Consider the following 20,761-nt stretch of genomic DNA (forward strand, 5'->3'; position numbering starts at 1 on the left):
CACTAAAATGCGTGTTTTTGTGTGTGTCTGTGGCAGCTTAGATTGGAAAATAAGATCAAGAACAGGAGTGCCTTACCAAATATATTAAAAATAGTCATTGTTTTGTGTCATCTGGGTAAATGTCAAATGTTTGCATTTCTGAGCAGGATCCACTCAGAGCATAACAGACTTGTGTTTACACTAAGAGTGACAAAGAAAGACGATGTAAAGGAATCATCAGTGAAGAATTAACTGATGAGTCTGCACCACTGAACAACAAACTGAATGACAAAATGAGGGAAAAGATGGAGAGCAATATTACCAGCTGTAAGTGAGTTATCTTTTCCACTGCTGTGGCATTTTGCACAACAGCAATGATGGAAATAAAATGCACAGTAATTCAATTCTACTGCAAAATGTTCCATAAGGCAAGAGCAGCAGAAGGGCAGACTTGTGGAGAATGCAATAAGCTATGAGTAACAGGTAGAGATAAGGGGGAGGGGCGGGGAGAGAGAAAATCTGGAGTATTAATAAGCAAATTCAAGGCACATCCCCGAGTTTATTACGGGGAAATCATCTGTATGGCTCGTCTCACAGCCGGTAACCTTGTCACGACAACAGCTGCCATAAGAAGTACCGCTTTGTGGCGTTTGGAAATTACATTTCTCAGAGTTCATCAGAGCTCATTATCAACACTTTGATCTGGCAGTCAGATGAAATAGTCTCTTTGTAGTGCTACAGTTAATGTCAGGATGCTGGAAATGAAAGAGTGGACCACTGTCCATGCGTCTATTTAAATTGACCCTTGAAAGGTAAGGCCGTGGTATTCAGCGGCTTTGAAGAAGTTGCCGTTGGTCGACCAGACTGCCTGCAAGCCATTTCCTTGATGGTGCCAGAGGAGATGTGCGCAGAGGAGCAAAAACAATCGTTTTAATTCTGGATTCAACCCAATAATTAAATGATTACAAAAAAACAAGGTGTAATCCAATTTTATTGCAAAAAAAAACAACAAAAAACATTCCCACATTCATAAAAACACGGGAAAAATAAAAATAGGAGTCAATACTATGATTCAGATAGAGCCTGTGTTGAAATACAATGCAGGTATTTTCGGAAGTGGTCCAAGGTTATTTGGCTGCCATTTCCATACCATCCCGGTCCTGGCAAGGCAGAACAAAACAACATTAGCCCTGAAAAGCTGGGACAAACAAGCTGCGAGACAGCAAATTAACATTTTAATCCTTGCCATCTTCTCTAAAGACTGACCCGTCGAACAAACGGTGTCGTTAGCTATCCTCTCTGAACCTTCAGCTGCTTCCGTTTGCAGGGGACTGGGCGGCGGCCTGCAGGGTCCTCCGGGCCATCTCCAGGGCTCCATCCTGGTTCTTGTTCCCGCCAATAAAGCCTCCAGCATGGACGAAGATGCAGCCCTTGATCCCGCTGAGCTCAGACAGCGCTTCATCGCGAACACCGCGCCACTCTTCTAGCAGGGACAGCCTGGGCCAGGGAGACAGAAGGGCGAGTTGGCTTACACATGGACGGACACTGTGTGGTGAGCTGCTCACTTCCTGTCGACACTTTGGTCAAACACGCTGAGTTGTGCATTTCTGCACTACCAAAAAAAATAAAAAATTGGATTTCAACAAGACATTAATAAAAAAACATAGTAAAATGAAATGAAGCTGCAACAATCAGTAATTTTGCACAAAGACATTACTCTGGTAAATGCTTTCCTGACCTGAGGTGAACTGCAGTGACCCTGCCACACAAAGCCCCACAACATGCAGCCCCCAGCAAATAGACCCAATACAAAATCTGCTTGATTCTTCTCCCAAAATGTGGAAAATCCCAGATGGGCACATATGAGCCATGCGATGGCAGCGGAGTCAACAGGCAATCTTACAGCGAAAAGATTGCCTCTCCAAGGGTTTACGAGCTGGCCTCCACAAAAATGTCCCTGGATGCAACGTACGGAGGCTGGAAATTCATAAAATTGTCGAGCAGCTCATTTAACACCCACTGCGTGTGGCATCCACCTCTGTCTACAGCCTGGCACACCATTTAAAACACATTACCAGCTCTCTTGTGTGTGTGTGTGTGTGTGTGTGTGTGTGTGTGTGTGTGTGTGTGTGTGTGTGTGTGTGTGTGTGTGTGTGTGTGTGTCATTCTTGCCTCGAAGGGGGTTATTATCTCTATTACTACGGTGCTTAGAAGTATGGACATAATTAGCAATGATTGTGATATTATTCAGATTCATGACTCTCACCGTTCATCGCTCGCCCATCCACTGCTTCTAAAATAAAAGACTTAGAGAGCCTCTAACACAGGCTGAATCTGATTGAATGTGTTTTGTTTAAAGTCATGCCGACGACAGGCCCGTCTTCCTCTCGGTGCCATGCTTGAAGAGTTATGGAACTGTATCTAACTCGTCAGAAATAAAGTGACACGGTTGTCGAACACGGCAGCGCTTTGAGAAGCGTTTTCTCTTCTTCTCGATTGTGAAGGGTTCATTTTCCAGATGGTCTGCTTTACTTTGAATATTTATTGGCAGTCTGTATAACATCCTCTAAAGCTGAAATAGTCAGAGAGCGAGGAACTTCACACGTGAACCATAATGTCAAATAATTCACACACCGCGCTGAAACTCTGAGTCTACTCCATTATCTCGAGTCTGTGCGATATTGTGCGTATTCGGACCGTCATAGCACAACCTGGGGAGAAGAGCCTGGCAAACCCCTAATCCCTGTAAAATGAAACAACCAATCGATAGCTCCACAGTATGGCTGGGAAATGAGCTGAAGAGGAAAGGTCAACAGGGCTGGTAATAAGAGTACGGGTAGGAGGGGGGTGACTCGTTGTTATGACAGGCCCGGAAGCGCTGATTCTCAAGATGACCGGTCTAAAAATAAGACCACAATTAGCAAATTGACGTCTCAAGATCTCCTCACGAAACACGGTACTGGGAATTAATGCTTCAATAGAAGAAAAAAACGTTACTCTACATTTGACATACTGGTGATAAAAAGGTCATTAAAAGATCAAATATGAAGTCTGTGTGTTTAGTGGTTTACAGTCTTTCTTTCCTGGACAATAACCAGAGACACAGAGGCGTCAACCCTTCTGCAGTTTGATGACTCGTTCTTCTTGAACACCGGCTCGACACAAGCGATTTTACACACATTTCCACCTTTAAACATGGGCTGAAAAAAAAAAAAAAAAAACAACCTGTGGTTAAACCAACTGATACACTACGGGGCTAAAGAGTATAAATGTGCATAATGTTGCTCCTTTTGAAGGGAAATCATTTCATCAACCCCTCATGACACTTAAAAAGGTTCAAGCCAAAAACACAATGGCTTTTTACCCACCTTTGATATGTGATGTCATATAAATATCAGAGGGTTAAGACTTTCTATTGATGAAGGAAAAACTAAATTGTATCGCGTATGTAACTATTTTATAGCTATTTTGATAATGAATAATTGTAAATACCAAACGTACCAAAATGTCGAACATGTCTCTCGTTCCAGATTCTCATTTGTGAAGTTCTGCTTCTCTTTCACTCGCGTGATTTAATCGAGTTGATAGAATATAGACATTTGAAGACGTCACCTCAGGGCTTCAGGAAGTAGTGATGGTCATTTTTCACTAATATCTGATATTGTATTCGCCAAACTAATAATACAAAGGATAATAAAACAAAATCAGAAAAATAAGCGTTAGCCGGAGCCCTAATACAGAGGCACAGCAGATAAGTGTGACAGCAGCCAGTGGGATTTTTCCAGAAATGGAGTAATATGTTCTGGCTCAGCGCATATTGCTGTCAACCTACAGTATTATCCTTTACAATACATCTTAGAGGAAGAACTGCTTCCACTCCCAGCTCACATTTCCTTAGCAATGTGATGTGGATAAAAATAGACCTTTTTTCCCTCCCGGTGCAGTCGCAGGGACACAGGTGATAACAACACCCCTTTCGCAGAGTCGGCACATGCCCGCTGGGAGGAAGCAGGCCACCCAGAGAAAGAGCCATCTGGAGCTATGTTGTTTTATCCATCTCACAAGTCATCGTTCTCATGTAGCTCCACACCAACCCCCATGTTTGTATTAAATTAAATCATCGGGGTGCCTCTCCACCATAAACACGTGCCTGTCTTCACAATTCAACGAGCTGCTGACTGATGAGATTCTGCAGCAGAGTGGGGAGGAAAAAAAAGTCTAGTGGAGGGAAGCGGTTAGGGATGGGCAGAAGGTGTGAAAGGTGAGGCAGCGAGATGAGAGGGGGGGGGGGGGGGGAATAGGATTAATGGGAAGATAGCAAGACAGATAGGAAGATTGGAAGAGGGTGATTATGGGACAGTGACAGAAATACTCTGCAAAAGAGAGACAGTGAGAGAGGCAGAAAGAAACAGTAATGGGAGAGCCGAGAGCAAGGGGACCTCATTGAAAGAAATGAAAAGATGACGCAGAGCTGCCACTGGTCACACTGGCACCGACTCAGACACTATTCCACCCCCTTGTCTTTGGGCAACAAGGATAAACGCATAAGAGCACACATACTGATAGATGGTGGTCAGGAGCCCATCTGCTGTGATAGTGAGGTCCCAACCCGGGCATGAGGTTCTCTGAGAGATCTGATGAATTTGACTTTTAAAGACCAAAATCATGAATTTATCTCGGAGGGCTGTGCAATCTGTACATGACAGATTTAAACTTTTCACCCCTCGATTCAAATAATATTCCACAAAGATAAAGCAACTTTCAGATGACAAACCTCAGGAAGAGCATCGTGGGAGGGATAGGAAGACATTCAACAGATGACACATGACAGAAGTGATGGTAAAAGAGTTTCTGTGTGGATAATCAGAATGTTAGAGCTATAACCCTCACATTTTTCATTAGATTAAATGAAGTTCGGTGGGTTTCAAACTTCATTTCATTATATAATTAAATGATGTGTTTGTTCAGAGATGTAATGTCTTGAATCCAGAAAGAGGAAATTATATAGAAAATGTCACAACTTTCTTTTTTTTTAAGAAATTTGTCTTCCATTAAAAAAACATTACATTTACATCTATTAATTTTCCCTTGGGGTCGTTTGCATGCGACGTTTATGAAAATTGCTCCCTCATCTAGATGTGGGGCTTGGTATAAACAAATTAAAAAAGTCTCAATAATAACAACAAACAAATATGTCACAGAAAACTAGATGATTCGTGCTCTGGGGGAAAAAACAAATAAGAGTGATGATGTCAGACAATACATTTTAAAATATTTAGTTTAAAGGCCAATTAACAAATTCCTACAGAACTGACTGCCACCGAATGACCCAGAACATACTGGATACAAAAAGTGTGCCGACTCTTATAATCAAGACAATAAAAGGTACATTTCAATTTTCTACGATTATTCGGGATAATCCCATTGAGACTATTAAATCTCATTTTAAGGGGATCCTGGCAAAGACGTAAAACGTTTCACACAAGCACTGCTTCAAACAATAATAACAGACTTAAAAGATAAAAGAGCAAAGACAAAAAAAACATTTGTATCAATAAATAAATAAAAAACACAAAAGGAACAACAGGCTAAAAAGAGCAAATTGCATTAACCAAAGAATTGTCATTCAATGCCAGGACATTTAATGGTCAAATTTTCCTTAATCCTGTTTGTAAAATTGTGCTTGCTTATGAGATAATGTAGTTTATCACGTCGTTATCTCACACCAGGCTCTAGAAATGACGGACATTTCTAAAACAAGAGTGGAGGAGAGTGGAGAACATAAAGAAGCAGTTTTTATGTAAAATGGCCTGATACAGGAACATTTACCAATGCTCCTTTCTACGACTGAATAAAAGAAAAGAAAAATAAATCTCATGCACACTGCAATGATGTGGAGAAACCAGAATTGGAAAGCAGCAGGCTGAATACAATATCTTGAAAGAGAACGAACTTGCATGCATATATGAAATATCATCATAATCAATTGCTGACAGAAGTGCCAGAACAGATTTTGCAACATCATTTGTTTCGAAAGTAGAAACGTAACTTCACCCTGAGTCTTGTTGGGGAAGGCAGAAGCACAGTTTCCAGTGGAATCTTACTTTCTGGTCACAACTGGTTACCTACTAATTGAAAAAAATGATGTCATGGTAATTAAATGTATGTGAGAGAAGATTTGCCACTCAAATTGTCCACTTTCGGTCGTATAGCGGTGACACAGAGTGACACTCACACAAACGTTGGCTGAATAAAGACACAAGCTGCAGAGTGCGAGGACTTCTCGATGCCTTCCTGTGCTCTGAGGCCAGTTTTTTTTATTTCATGCTGTCTTACTGGGTTTAGTTCTCCACCAAACCCAGCGTGACAACAAATAAATAAATAAAAAAACAAGCCACACGGCTGCAGGAGGGATGTTCTGTACCGAAAGCAAAACAAAGCACACGGGTCATGTCCGGTCAGTATCTGGTAAAAAAAATCCAACTGAAAACGTGTTTTATGGATTGAAAAGATGTTAAACGCTGTAAAGCAAGCAGCGAGAATAGACGAGTATCTCCACATAAGATATGGGATAAGCAGGGAGCAGATTCTCTCGGCCACATTCATAACGTGTGCTGTATGCTGGGATGCAGTCAAACACCACACCAACTACAAGACCCCCGTGGGGATGCTGATGACGTTATTAGAGCAGCGGTGTGGGTCGGAGCTCAAGAGGCTCCTCAGGTACACAATTCCCCTCCAGTGATAACAAACAACAGACTTCAAAGGTGTGAACCATCTGACACGTTCACACAGAAGGTGACTGTCTTGTCATCACTGTCATTATGTAGAGAGCGGCAAAGGCAAGAATGCTAATCTGATTTAATGAGCACGGGTGAGGCATCTTTCGCTTAAGTGTGGAGTTTGAGGGACCTCATTATAGCTAAAAGATGCAGGAAGGCTCCAAACCAACAGAAGCACTGACTGGTGCACAAGGAAAGGTAAGGCAAGGGCACAAACACCATGCACCGTGATTTACAGTCTCGAAGGCATAAATGTATTTAATGTTTAAAAGCAAGAGCATATCATTTAAAGACGGTGAAAACATAAGAGTGACAGACAAGAGAATAAAAGAAGGTTTTGGAAATACATGTTGGAAAGTTGATAAAAGTAATGGCATTAGAGTTGAAGCTGAATTTAAATATTTAGGATGTTTTTTCCAGATATCTGATGCATGCATACCCTAAATGCTGCTCCGCCGTGTTTCACAAAGCAGGCCATGCAGTCTCAGGCGTAACTGAGCTTTCTAGAGGATCAGATAATAAGATAAGAGAACTACAGTCGCTTACACCAGAAAGGCGAACAGTCCCATCAGAGGGTGTGCTTCACATTAGGAAAAGACAAGCACCCGAGTGGGAGAAAAGGGCTCAGGTGTCTCTGTCTAAGTGTTGAGCGTGGTTACATCCTTTCAACTCCTCGGAGAGAAATGGGAGAACAAAACCTCTGCGTATTAACTAAATAATCAGCGGCATCCTACTACGCATGTATTTATATCCAAGCAGGAGTTTGTCTCTCACTGGTGGACACGTCAATCCTCCGTGAGAAGTTGTCAAATGCTCGGACGAGCATGAAATGTAAATCATACATCATGATTTTGCCTCCATCACCAGAGCTCAACATCTTTCAACACGTCTGAGAGACTCTGGAGCTGTGCCTGTCACTGCCATTGCACCAATGTATAAAAAATACATTAAAAAAACCTGTCTGGTGTGTGAGTCAGTGTCATAACATCCCTGCAAGTTCAGATGTTTTTGTATTTCTGCCAAGGTAACTCGTGCTCCTTCCACATACGACATCACGAGCTGCGCCTCGTAAGCCAAACATTTAGTTTAAATATCCTTCAATAAAATGGAACCAAAACTAGAAGCAGTCGCTCTTGTAGCTCTTGTTTTTAGAATATATGACATAATCACCTGTTCTGGAAGGTGTTGAGCCCAGCGGGGACGCACTGGACCCTCCACTGTCCGTTCTGGTCGGGGTACAGGACAAACTTGATGGGCGTCTCCACCTTGAGCTCCTTCTCCAGGGAAAACAGATGCTCCTTCCAGGGACAACCGCCCTGCGAGAACACCACCACCTCCCCACTGGGATCGACCTGGAAACGAGAAGAGCACCATAAATTGTGTGTTTCTAATGTGTAACATAAAAGATAATGCAGAGGCAGCAGCAGCAGTTGTCTGTGTAGTTCGGGATTTCTTGGAAAATAAGGAGGAAGAGAAGAAAATAATCTGCTTTACAGCTTTAAAATTAAGTTTCTCATCATTATTATACATAATAGTATAATATGTGTTACAACTGGAAGTTTTTAGCATCGTAGACAAAATTCCCTTTTAAATTGCAAACTTTAACTACAAAAGCAAACACAGGCGTTGACAAATAAATCCTGTTTGTCATTCTTTTTTTAAAGTTACTTTTCTTTATATATTATATGATCTTTTTTAGTGGAATATTTTTTAATATAATCTTTTTCAGAGCCATAGTTTCAATGTCTACAACTAAAGACTCTTTTCTGGCTCAATAATAAGAAAATGTCAGATTATTATAATTACAGAGGTTTGCAGGAATCTCAATCTAGAGATAATGGATAAGTAATTATTTGGTAATTGATATGTTTGGTATCATTTGCTGTATCATCAATGCATTAATATTGTCTTTTACAATGCTGCAAAAATAAATAACACTACTCATACAAGGAGAAAGCATGAGACATAGTGCTGCTGATGAATTATGGACTAATAATCGTTTAATTTCTTGACATCTTGACACTTTTGGCAGTTTCAGAGCGTGTTTTTTTTTCAGGACCCAAGCTACAATATTTACAAAAGATAAAATATAACACCAAAACATGCACACATTAGATTGGACCGTCTCGTACCTGATGCCTCCCCTTCACGGCCTCCTCCACCACCGCACGAGCCGGCAGCCAGGCAGACCGGTAGTACTCCAGACGGTCCAGGAACTCCTCCCCAACAATCTTCAAAGCCTTTCTGAAACCCTCCTGGTGACAACGCATGGACACATACATGCATCAAATACACTGGACGCATGTCAGAGTTACATCGTATAATGAAAAAAGAGATTTTTGGTAACCCGACTAACTTTAGATGTCCTTTTGATGAAAAAAAATAAATAAATAACTGCTCATGGTTCATGATCGTTCACTCCTACAGCACCTCTGAATTACAATTCAGTTTGAAGTAAAATACTTTAAGTGAGACTGCGTGCTAGATAAACCAACCATCACCACACTAATCCCTGCAGCCCTTCTTCAGCGGCTTCCCGTTACGTCCTTCACAAACCCTGGTCTGAGCTCACTTTCTCATGCTCTCATGAGCAGAAACTCGAGAGAGCACGAGAAAGAAAGACAGACACACAAACGTCACATGCCGTCAGAAACACAGATTGACAGGCGGCAGTCTAATCTGCATGCATCCGGTTGTGGGAGCTGTGGTGTCCTTGAGTATGACAGAGAGGAATAAAATCCATAAGGTTTTTTACTGATCACAGACAGCTCACTGTTGAGAGATCACCAGGTCAGTTTACCATCATGTCGACTGTAATTTAAGGAAAGTGCCAGGACAAGGGGTCATAATCATGTGAACTGAAATGTGGGAAATAATTAATAATAATAGGCCCGACACGACGATCCAAAAGAAGAAGAAAAAACGTATCAACAAATATGCAAAGCTGGGCTGCAGGTATTATCATGCCGAAAAAAAGGGCTGTTTCCCTGCAGGCATTCCACTCGAGTACTAACGAGAGACAGAAACGGTTTCTAAAAACGGCCCCTGACACCGATTGCAGTGAATTGCACTCAATCTGTTTACCACAACACTCTTAACCTATTTGTATTTTTGTTTTGCTGCAGGTTTCTTATGCACGTGTGATTATATTTAAATGAAGTAGCTAAAAGCCATTTTAGGTTCATCCTGTTGAATATCAGTCAACAACTCGAGAGGTTGTCTTTCTGTTGCATTTGAATATTTTGATTAGTTTATGCTGATGTGATTTAGGTTTTAAAAACATTTTGGTTAATACAAGGAGGGCTCAAACTTTAAGAGGGGTTGAGTGATTAGTCAATGAATTGTCATTTTTCAAACCTCTACAATGTGAGGATGTGTTGTTCTTATTTGTCTTGCGCAATAGCAACAAATTTTTTTTCACTTGGACTGTTTTTCTTCCTTCAGCAATTTAAACACAATAATACCCATGAGTCATACTGATGAAATCTAGGCAATTACAAACATATATATATATATATGTACATATTTATAATATCCACAGAGCACAGGCTGCAATAGTCATAAAACCTGCAGCTGTGAGACACATTTATATTTCCATTTTGTCTAAGTAATAATAGTCTTAATAATCTTATATATCTTTACCAGGACTGGGCAAAGTTGAACAAATGTAACTGATTAATCGCACGATTTTTCTGCGATTAATCGCATAATGCGCCCAATTCAATAAAGTAAAGTGTATTGCACGCTTTTATTTTAAAGTAATGTAATCAGTATAAGTACAATATAACAGGCACTCTCTAAGCAACAGCAAGTTAACATACATATATAGTTTATAAATCTGTTTTCTTTTTTTCTGAACAGGGACCAGAAGAAACGTTTGTATTTTATCAGGGAACAACGTAAACAGTGTATTCAGTACTAAGGGTCCCTGTTAGGGACAAGCCACTCCTTTTCAGTCTGTTGCATACCTTAAAGATGTATGTTAAAGACCAGCAATTGATTCACTTTACACAAAAGCAGTAAGTGCTTTTGATGTTTTCCAGTTCAGTTTAGTCATTTTTCCTCAGTGAGAAAAGTCCAGCCTGTGTTGGCTTGAACAAGTGTACTGAACATCTTCTGAGCATGCCTCTTCATGTGTGGAAACTTCTCCTCTTTGAGAGAAGAGTGAAGATCCAGAAGTGATCCTGACTTAAAGTGTTCTGCCATTGTGGATCAGACTGCGGGGTCAGGAGCTTTGCACATGCGCTATTAATGTTCAATCTGGACGCGGAGCCTATAGAGCGAAGCTCCTGTGAGACTGACCGCCTGTTAGGACTTTGGGAGGCAGAGCGGCTCGCGGCAGCACCGCTGCTCGCTGAGCACAGAAACCACATAACAATACGTGCTTTCACATCAGGCTCCAGTTGGCAAGTGGTCAACACTCCCTGTCGGTGAGGCTACGGAAACGCATGCACGTACATAAATCTCCTTCAAAGTAAAAGCAGAGTCGCTGTATTTCATTAATAGAGTGCATCTTATGTATTCATTTTTCATTTTTGATTGACTGTCAACTAAACACAACCCTCAACCCAGTGATCTTTAAATATTTGCAGCGGTTTTCATGTAGTTATACTCTTTGTGAAGTAATTTGGTCTTTAAATTAAAACTACAAGACTCAGAGTATATCACAGATACAGACCCACACACATTAAATGTCTCCGACCTTTCGTTCAAAAGACTCAGAATAAAAGTGCTGCATCAGACCGGTCTGTGTGCTAAGTGCGAGTATACATTGACACGCATGTGATCTCCTCACCTCGGTGTCCTGACTCTCGCTGTTCCAGCGTGGGTTCAGGTGGCCGACACGTGCGCTCAGCGTGGTGGAGACAGAATAGCGGGCCTCTCCGTCACACTGTGAAATGCCATTGTCTACAGCATCGACCTCCTCCACAAAGTTCTCATACAGCTGCATGGAATTGAAAGAGACATGTAAAAGGAGAGGCTAAGAACCTAAAATGACATTGGAATTGGCCGTTTTATGTTTATGCTAATTTTGAAAAGGAAAATTTGGCAGTGAATCCCTTTTTTCGAGCCAGAGAATTTAGGAAAGACAGGACTTTCAGGAAAGAGAAATGTACTGGGATTACGTTATTCTGATTAAAATCCATTTGGTCACCGTGTGTGGTCCGTTAGTGAGTGCTAAAGTGCACTGCTGGTTCATTAAAGCAAAAGGAAGAGACAAATTGCTGCTACTTCACAACTCAATGGCAAATCTGTAGGAAGTGGAAGAGGAGCAGAAAAGTGGAGACATATTTAGGGCTGAAAAGTCAACTGCTTGGTACTTCGGAAGGTCAATCGCCAACCAGATGACATTTTACAAGTGGAACTAAGTTTTAGGGCAAAAATAGAGATTCAGTTTCTCTGAACTGGCTGAGGACGAGACACGCAGTATCCTAAAATAAATAAAGCCCCAGCTGTGAGTAAAAGGATTATTTGGGGCTTAAAACAAACTGACACATCAAAAGGCCAATGTTAATATGAGCTAAAAGTGCTAATATGTATGGTTGAACTATAATTTGGCTGGCTTAATGAGCCTCGGCGTCAAAATGTTCTGTGTGCTGAGGCCTCCTGCTGGCTGTCTAAAACACATTAAATATAACCGCAGTGTCCAGTGAACTTAGCCACATCCCGTCGAAGTATTTTTATTCATAATCCCCCTCTGCTAACTGTCTGATAAAGGCAAAATGTCATAAACTAAGTAAGGTATAATGTACAGTGACGTACATTGGACAGTAATGATCCGCTCACTGTACATTAGCCCGCTTATTACGTTTCTTATTCAATAAATCAAGAATTTGACAAAAAATATCGATTTATAAATTATTTTGTTGATTTTTAAATAATTGTATTGCTTCTGCAAAAAAACAATTGTGCAATTACTCTGTACAGAAAACCGGACTTTGTCCATAATAATGGTCTGTTATTCATGTGAGTGGTCTGTTATAACCGTAGTGTGCCGTGATTGACCAATCAGAATAGAGTATTCTGGATCTTCTACAGACAGCGACTGGATGATTTCTGTTTTGAAAGTAACCACCGTGGACAAAATGCAGAGGGATAAGTTGCCCATTGTGATTTATATGAGCTAGCTTTCCTCTTCACATCCTAATAGACTTGTCTTTTCTTTGTCTTCCAACTTATCAACAAAATCAGTGTGTAGTTTCAATTCATCAGCCGAGGCTTTTGATACGAGTGAGTGTTTGTGACATGAATAAAACACAACGGTTGCTGATCCACTGTCTGCTGTGAGTCCATCGTCTTCCTCCTCTCACTTTGTCAAAGAGCACCTCCAGCTGCCTGTCGCCCTCCTTTAGCTGTGTGAGCTGGACCAGCAGCTGACGACCAAAGTGTAGGTAGACCAGGCCTGCAGAGCTGAGCTTGGTCACCCATGGCTTCTCTGGACACAGACTGTGGAAGCTCTCTGCAAAGGTCCTGAAGAGAGGGAAGACATTGTGTTAGAGGAGAGCAACAGAAAAAAAAGGTCAAGAGAATATTCTAACCCCCGTGCAGTAAAAAGGTCTACAGCTTGTTTAGTATGTAGGATGTTATGAAGCGGACGCTAGTCCTATGTTTCAGCCCACACTGAGTGGAATTGGTCAATATAAAAGTGGTTTATCAGAATTAACAGCTAAAAAACAGGCTGTAATAATCATTTATTATTGTTATTTATTTTTTTAATTGATCCATTAATCATTTAGTATTTAAAATGCTCTGTTTTATATCACGTAAACTGAATATCTGGCTATGGACTCTTCGTCCGACTAATCAAGTCATTTGAAAACATCAGCCTGGCCTTTAGGAAAACTGTGATTGACCCGACGATTAATAGATTATGGAAATAACCAAAAACCTATTCCCTCTATTACAAAATCATTAATGAAGATACATTCCTGATGGTTTCTTTGCTTATGCAGAAATATGAAATGGAGTAAAAGTATGAGCTGAAGTGAGCAACAGTGTCATAGGTGTTTGTATTGCAGCCATGTCGTGAACATATAAAGAAATGTAAAGCTTATACTAACACTAAAATAAAAAACACTGCAATGTCCATCAGCAGATTAAACATAATACTAAAGCAAAGGCGTGGAAGATTAAATGTTAGCATTCTGCTTATTAACAGATTATTCATATTTTTCCCTATAGCAGCCTCTTCAAGAAAACACATTACAAAAGGCACTGGCAATATTCTGCACCTCTTTTTTGCATCGACTGCATCTGCATTGACCGGAGAAAGAGAACGTGTGCTCAGGCGTGTTCGTCAGCTTGAGCGCACATGAATAGACGCCACCGGAGGTCTCTCCTCGGCCACGTGCTGAGATGGGTGGGCTCCAGCACCCAGCCACTGCTGGTCACTTAATTCGGGCTTAATTAGGATGATTGGGCTGCAGCACAGCGGAAAACAGACCGTCAAATGAATGAGTGACATGCTAGGGAACCAGGGGGGTAATCACGACCATTAAAGGACTAATTGGCCAAGCTGAGGCATTTCTATGCTGATTATCAGGAGATGAGCGCAAATGAGCGTGAGGAAAATGACAGGGGGAAATGGAAACGGTTGAAAAAAATAACCAGATTCCCAAACAGAAGTCATCAAACTGGTGGTGTGAAGTCAAGATGGCAAACCAGCGTTTAGCAAACAGAACTAAAACTCGGTGAGTGAGTCAAGAAAACACTAAGAATTACAAATAGTTTGGCAAGAATTAAGTAATACTTAGCATTATCTATACATGCTAAACATATACTTGACTATGTTTCCTATATTGCACCAGCTGTGCCTCTTCCTTATGCAAATCACTATGTCATTAGACAGAAGGGTTTCATGGCAAACTATTTACTGTTTGCAAAGTGACGCTTCAGAAATCTATCCCCTACTCAAGAGCGTCACAAAAGAAACAGTGAGGCAAGAAACTCAAAGCGCTTTATGAAAAGAATATCACTAACCAGTAATGTCCCATCACTCTGAGCCCAGTGCTCCCTTAAATTGATGGCGAGTCTGGCTCGCAGAAGGGACAGACACTGTACTAAAGCACCAAAGTCGACTTTTTAAAATAATGTCACGAAAAGGCTTCAATGTCAGTTCACTGCTCTTGTTAAAATGACCTTGGTTGGTATTCATTTATTTAATTCAGTGGGAACATTTTTATTTTAACCACCATTTATGTTTCTCTGACTACTGGGGTTTACCCTTTTGTTGTAAACAAGCAAAGGTTTCTTGAACTATTGTACTGCATCCTGCCAAGCACTCATCTCTAACTACATTTTTTTCCCCTGTGATTGTTCAGACTAAAAAAATATATTACATTGCTTAAAAACCATTGAGAAATGCCAATCTGATTACTCCTGTTGTGTTTTGAAAAGGGAGATGTCGGGGGAATGTTCCTTTTTAATTAAATTAGATCTCACTGGGACCAGCAGTGACTAAATTACTTTGAAAGAGCGCTTCTGAAAATGTACTGATCTCTGGCTCACTGCTGGTTTAACCCCTTCATGTATGAGACAACGATTTTATTAATATTTGAAAACTATTTATTAATATTGGTAACACAGTTCTGCAAGATTAGGGAAGGATGGCATGAAATATTTTTGCATCAGATTTTTAAGAGAATGCACTAAAACAAGGACAAAAACACAAAGCGCCATACAAACAATGAATCTATTACATTTCATTCCTGATGGAGCTACAGCGAAAATCATAACTGTGCCCACTGGTCCAAAATGATATTTCTTTGCCGAGTGGAAGCAGCGAGTGCCTTTCTAGCGTGAGCAACCACAATCGTAATCCCTGCCAGATCTAATCTGTTGTGCTTTATTAACCTTCAGTGAGTAGCTCATGCCTCCAACTCGTACCCACATTTTCTTTCCTGCTAAGAAAATCTTAAAACGTCAACAATCAAAGCTTTTCATATCTGCAAAGATATGAAAAGCGTTTTCCACATCTTTTTCAATTCATTACTATTGAAAATAATTACAATAATAGTTTTTTTTGTCTCGAAACTGCTGACCTGGTTCTGTCTGGTGGCAGCAAGACTCTAGGCAATAGCTTTGTCCTGACAAGTAATAGTAATGGAGAATTACTGATGTTTGTACACTTTAGTTTCTGTAGAGAATTAACAAGATACAACGTGTGGAAAGTTATTTTTAGAGGGGCTGGTATGCAGATTTAGTTTCCTTTCCTGTCCTCGTGCTAAATTACACTAACGAGTGTAGGAATAGCAATCAATCTTCTCATTTACCTCTCTACAAGAAAGCAAATAAGCATATTTCCTAAAATGTTGAAGACTGTTAGGAAATACGCTCATTTGCTTAATAATCCTGTAATGGTTTGATTTCAGGCTCTTGCTAATCTTAGTGTGACGTCACTCAAAAAAGTCACAACTTTTTGCCGTCTTGACTCCTCGATAGTGGAATGAGCTCCCCATTGACTTCATGACAGCGGAAAGTCTCTCTACATCTTCCACCGCAAACTAAAAACACATCTTTTCCGACTATACCTTGAATAAATAAAGTAGCACTTTTGTAGCAATTAAATGGCACTTACTATGCAGTTTAACTTTCTTGAAGAAATTGTACTTTCTTATTATTGCTGTTTGGATGCACTTATTGTAAGTTTTTAGATAAGAGTGTCAGCGAAATGTAATGTAATGATGTGTTGCTGTCAATAATCATATGTGCACTGTCACTGTTTTTAAATTGAAATGAGAACTCTTAATTGTTCTTGTCATCTCCCTCAGCAACCTCCTCCAGCACCCTAGCCCACTTACACCCGCCATTACAACCGTCTTGCCCCCCGTAGGCACATGTGAGTGACAGCCACATTCTCCTGCAGCCCCTGACAGTGTCGCGGCAGCCTCTGTGCCTCATGAAACAACGGCAGGGGGGCGTTCAAATGCGTTAATTATCAGGAACCACCTGCCAGGAAGTAAACCCTGGCATATCTTCATCACCGTGGTCCTAAAAGCTTTCTCTGATTATCATCAGGACATTAAGCTGACAAGACAACTGGAATAGGCTGATTACGCAACGTAATGAGACTTCGAGTGAATACAATCACTCTTCAGGAATTTTGGCAAGAAATTTAGCAGACAGCATAGAGCGTGTTTCTTTGTGATTCATGCGATTAGGGTGCTTCAAGGACGTCGGAACAGAAGTCGTGGAGAAACATACTCGCTCCTCTTTGGAGCCCAGATACTGTAACAGGTGTATGATTCTACACACTTTGTTTTGCGGACAAAAAAATAAAAAATGAGCAACAGGTTTGAAATACAGTTTGATTTCCCACTCGAGTTCAGGAAGCCACGACGGGGGCAATTAGGATGAGAACATCCTGTATGAAGCTAGGTCTATGAAGACTAATGTGTATCAATACCTCCTGAACACAGACCTCACATTGACGACTACATTTTTCCCGCCTGTGAGAACAATACGAAATAGAGAAATATTTTTTTAGGCGGTTTTAAAAAGGTCAGATGGATATATATCAGTCCAGTGTTTTCAAATATTCCCCCCAAAAAAGAATATATCATCATGTTCTTTGCCCAGAGCACAACATGCTATTTCAAAGGCAATACACATTTCCCAAAATGACTTTGTGAGAAACTTTTCTAAAAAGTATTAAATTAGTGCAAATTTAACAACAAAAAAAACAAATCATAATTCTCCACATTAAAACTACCCCCAAAGTGATCACCAGGATAGGTAATGAACAATAAAAATTCATATGTCCCCCAGTCGTATTCCAAACACCTAAGTTGAAACCTAAAACGTACTGAACTTAATCTCTCAGCAGCAGTTTACTACCAAAGTTGTACCTCTGGTGGTGGTCATAGCGATGCTTCTTTGGGTCAAACTCTCCTCCGACGTCTACAACGATGTCACACTCTGCCAGCTTTATCGGGTCCCTGGTCCGAATGATCTCGGCATCCTGTGCAATAAATAGTTATTTAGACCTGCAATCATCTATTATCAAGCATCTGGTAAATGTTCACAAAGACGTGGCATCTAGATTTCATGTAGGCATGTTACATTGAGGTTTTTCTTTCCTTTTAATCCATGAGCCAAATGTATTTAAAGGACCCACTGGAGGCAGGCCTGTGGCAGGTTGAGCTGCACCATCCTTAATGTTGGTCCACATATACGCTTAGTCAAAAGTTTGGATTCGCCTGCCACAAAAGCTTAATTCGGTATAGTCAGATACTTTACAAGTACTATTTTAAATTGCTCTTTTAGGAAAGTCCTCTTTTACAAATAGACAATATTTAGTACAAAGAGCAGGTAACAATTTATGTTTCGAACAAAATGCTGTACAATGGTTCAACCAGACAGAAAAAAAGGATTCCTCTGAGCAACAGTTCAATAAAAATATATGAAATCACCAAATATTGAAACGGTGAAAGTCCTGTGCATATACATATACAGTGCCCTTACGCCTTACCAGACATTGACATTTGGCTCTAATTTATCTATTTGTGCACACATTCACACTCCTATGGCTGCAATGCAAAGCACTGACCTGCCCAACAGGAGCAACTTTAAAAGCCCAATTGCACCTTTACAATTCAGTAATGATCATAGGTCACCTATGTTTTTCTGGACTGAAATGGACTTGAAATGGAAGGGTATTGAGAGGAAAAAATGGTTACAGCAGTATTCTCTCCTTTTATGAAACACTGTGTGGACATTCACCATAGATTTTATTAATTTAATTATTATTCTTTTTTGGGGGCCAAAACCATACAAATATAATTTGGTGTCTGATCTTATACTGTTGTAGCTACCGTATGTTAAAATAGCCTTATTGGGAGAAGAAAAAGAAGAAACGCATACATTATAACAGGGAATTTTAAAGTTTTGAACAAGAGTATGCATTGCATGAAAAATCAAATATGTAAATAAAGACTTTTTTTAGATAAATAAGCACATTGTCTGCTTCTCACATGATCCTGAATGAACATGAAGACCTCGAGGATAGTCAGAGGTATTGCCACACTGTTTATATTGCGTTTGTTACCCCTACACATCTCGGTATGTGGGCTGTGTTGCAAATCACTGAGCTACACTGCTTCATGACAAAAACGCATTTTCATATGATTTTTACATCAAAAGGATGAATTACCTTTATTTGTCATGTAGCTACACAATTTCACCATTCAATGTCAAAATAATGTATTGTATCAACAACATACTGTATATGTCAATATTAGTATATTAAATGATATATTATGTGATTACATTATGTGATTATGGATTTTATTTGTATTTATTTGATTCGTTCCTTTTGTATTTTTGTATTTTTAACTTTAGTGCAGTGGCATTTTCTCATACAATATAAGCTGTGATGATATTATAATTATTATAGGTCTATATGTCATCCGTGAGCATTTATCTGTACAGCAGCGCCACCACATGGAGAGTAAGACAATTACACGGAATCTATGACAAACATTAAAAACAAAACCTTCCCAAACTGAATGTCAATGCAGACCGAATAAACAGCTTTAAAGAGCAACAACATGCTTTAAACTAAAGTCGTATCGACTCAGCCCGTAGCGTCACTTCAACAGCAGCACTTATAGGAACAATACAGGCACGCCGCCATCCCCCTACGATCCACCCACCTTGTACTCAGGTAGCTGCCGGAGGAAGAAGCAGGCCAGAACCTCGTCGCAGTGAAAGGTTCCGTTGTGCGTTCCGATCTTTATCGCGCTCATGTTTTCAGTGCAGAGTCTCTTCGGGTGACTTGACATGTGTCGCGGTGCTGCGTGAGTCACGTCCACAGAGAGAGAACGGCGGGGAGTAGCCTGTGAAGTTAAGGGCCGTAAAACACTCGCTGGTTTGCCGAAGTCAACTTGAGGTGCAAGTTTTGTTAAATGAAGCGCTATCTGCCGCACACGCAACATTCGAACGAGACTTCACACGAGACGCGTTGGTGACGGACGGATTTGGGAGACGGACCGGATGTGGTGCGCTTGTTTTGGGAACCGGAGAAACCCGAGGACGTGATTTTGTTTGTTATTGTTTTTAGTTTTGTTTTTAGTTTTAGTTTTTTAAACATACTTACACGTGGTAATTGTAACATAATAATAACATAATGTATCTATTAATAAAGAGATTCCATTACATTGCAAGTAGAATAATGTATTCGTTTATTCTGACGACAGAGGGCGCTGTGCGCAGTGAAACGAACCTCTCACTCTTATACATGGAGATATATTGCATTGCGGTTATTACTTATTTTTACATTTCTCTAGTACATTATTGTAATCTTCTCATAGACCGTACACAACTTTGAACGCCTTGAAGATGAATTTATATAATGTATAAATATGAAACTAAATAAATAAACTAGTTAATAATAATAATAATAATAATAATAATAATAATAAGGTCCTGATGTAATGTTTAAAGTTGGGCTACATGTCATCATCCTTTAGTTGAATCAATATTAATAACCCTAGCACCGCTTTTGTCCTTTGTTAGTTTATTTAATCTCATACCTATTCTATTTCACTGTATATACTTTATGTATACTATACATACACTGTTGCATTTTTGCATATTCTTTATTATTTAATGTTCGTAAATGTAATATGTTCTGCTCTGCTATTTTATTGTATTGTATATTGAGTATTCAATATATGTTCACTTGCTTGCTTCCGCTACAAACAAATTTACCCATTGGGGTGAATAAAGTGTGTGTGTGTGTGTGTGTGTGTGTGTGTGTGTGTGTGTGTGTGTGTGTGTGTGTGTGTGTGTGTGTGTGTATATATATATATATATATATATATATATATATATATATATATATATATATATATATATATATATATATATATATATATATATATCACAAATCCTCAGGGTTCTAAAAATCACCAGATTCAATGTGGCAAGTTGTTTAAAGATCTACACGTTTGTATAATAATATGCCCCATACACTACAAACCAGAATATATTAGTATTAT

General features: G+C 39.9%; 1 protein-coding gene across 1 annotated transcript; it reads right to left on the reverse strand.

Moving 5' to 3' along the window:
• Positions 1-952: 952 nt before the first annotated feature.
• myg1 (myg1 exonuclease) lies at positions 953-19,745 on the reverse strand. Its single transcript, XM_068595161.1, has 8 exons — positions 19,415-19,745; positions 17,609-17,721; positions 13,073-13,232; positions 11,557-11,706; positions 8,894-9,016; positions 7,932-8,113; positions 1,246-1,476; positions 953-1,139 (listed from the first exon to the last, which is right to left on the reverse strand). Exons 1-7 carry the CDS (start codon positions 19,694-19,696, stop codon positions 1,287-1,289), a joined length of 1,200 nt encoding a protein of 399 aa, XP_068451262.1. The 5' UTR covers positions 19,697-19,745; the 3' UTR covers positions 953-1,139; positions 1,246-1,286.
• Between the last annotated feature and the right edge of the window lie 1,016 nt (positions 19,746-20,761).

Source organism: Clinocottus analis, unplaced genomic scaffold, assembly GCF_023055335.1.
Source record: "Clinocottus analis isolate CAN_PGR_092001 unplaced genomic scaffold, fCliAna1.0.p SCAF_3, whole genome shotgun sequence".
Lineage (NCBI taxonomy): Eukaryota > Metazoa > Chordata > Actinopteri > Perciformes > Cottidae > Clinocottus > Clinocottus analis.

What these genes read in the sequence shown, in the direction of transcription:
- myg1 (XM_068595161.1), bottom strand. Translation starts at nt 19,696, where the DNA reads ATGTTGCGTGTGCGGCAGATAGCGCTTCATTTAACAAAACTTGCACCT. An exon ending in CGCTATGACCACCACCAGAG is followed by an intron (nt 13,233 to 17,608) that starts GTACAACTTTGG and finishes CCCTCTCTTCAG; the next exon opens with GACCTTTGCAGAGAGCTTCC. An exon ending in CCGTGAAGGGGAGGCATCAG is followed by an intron (nt 8,114 to 8,893) that starts GTACGAGACGGT and finishes TCTCGTTTCCAG; the next exon opens with GTCGATCCCAGTGGGGAGGT.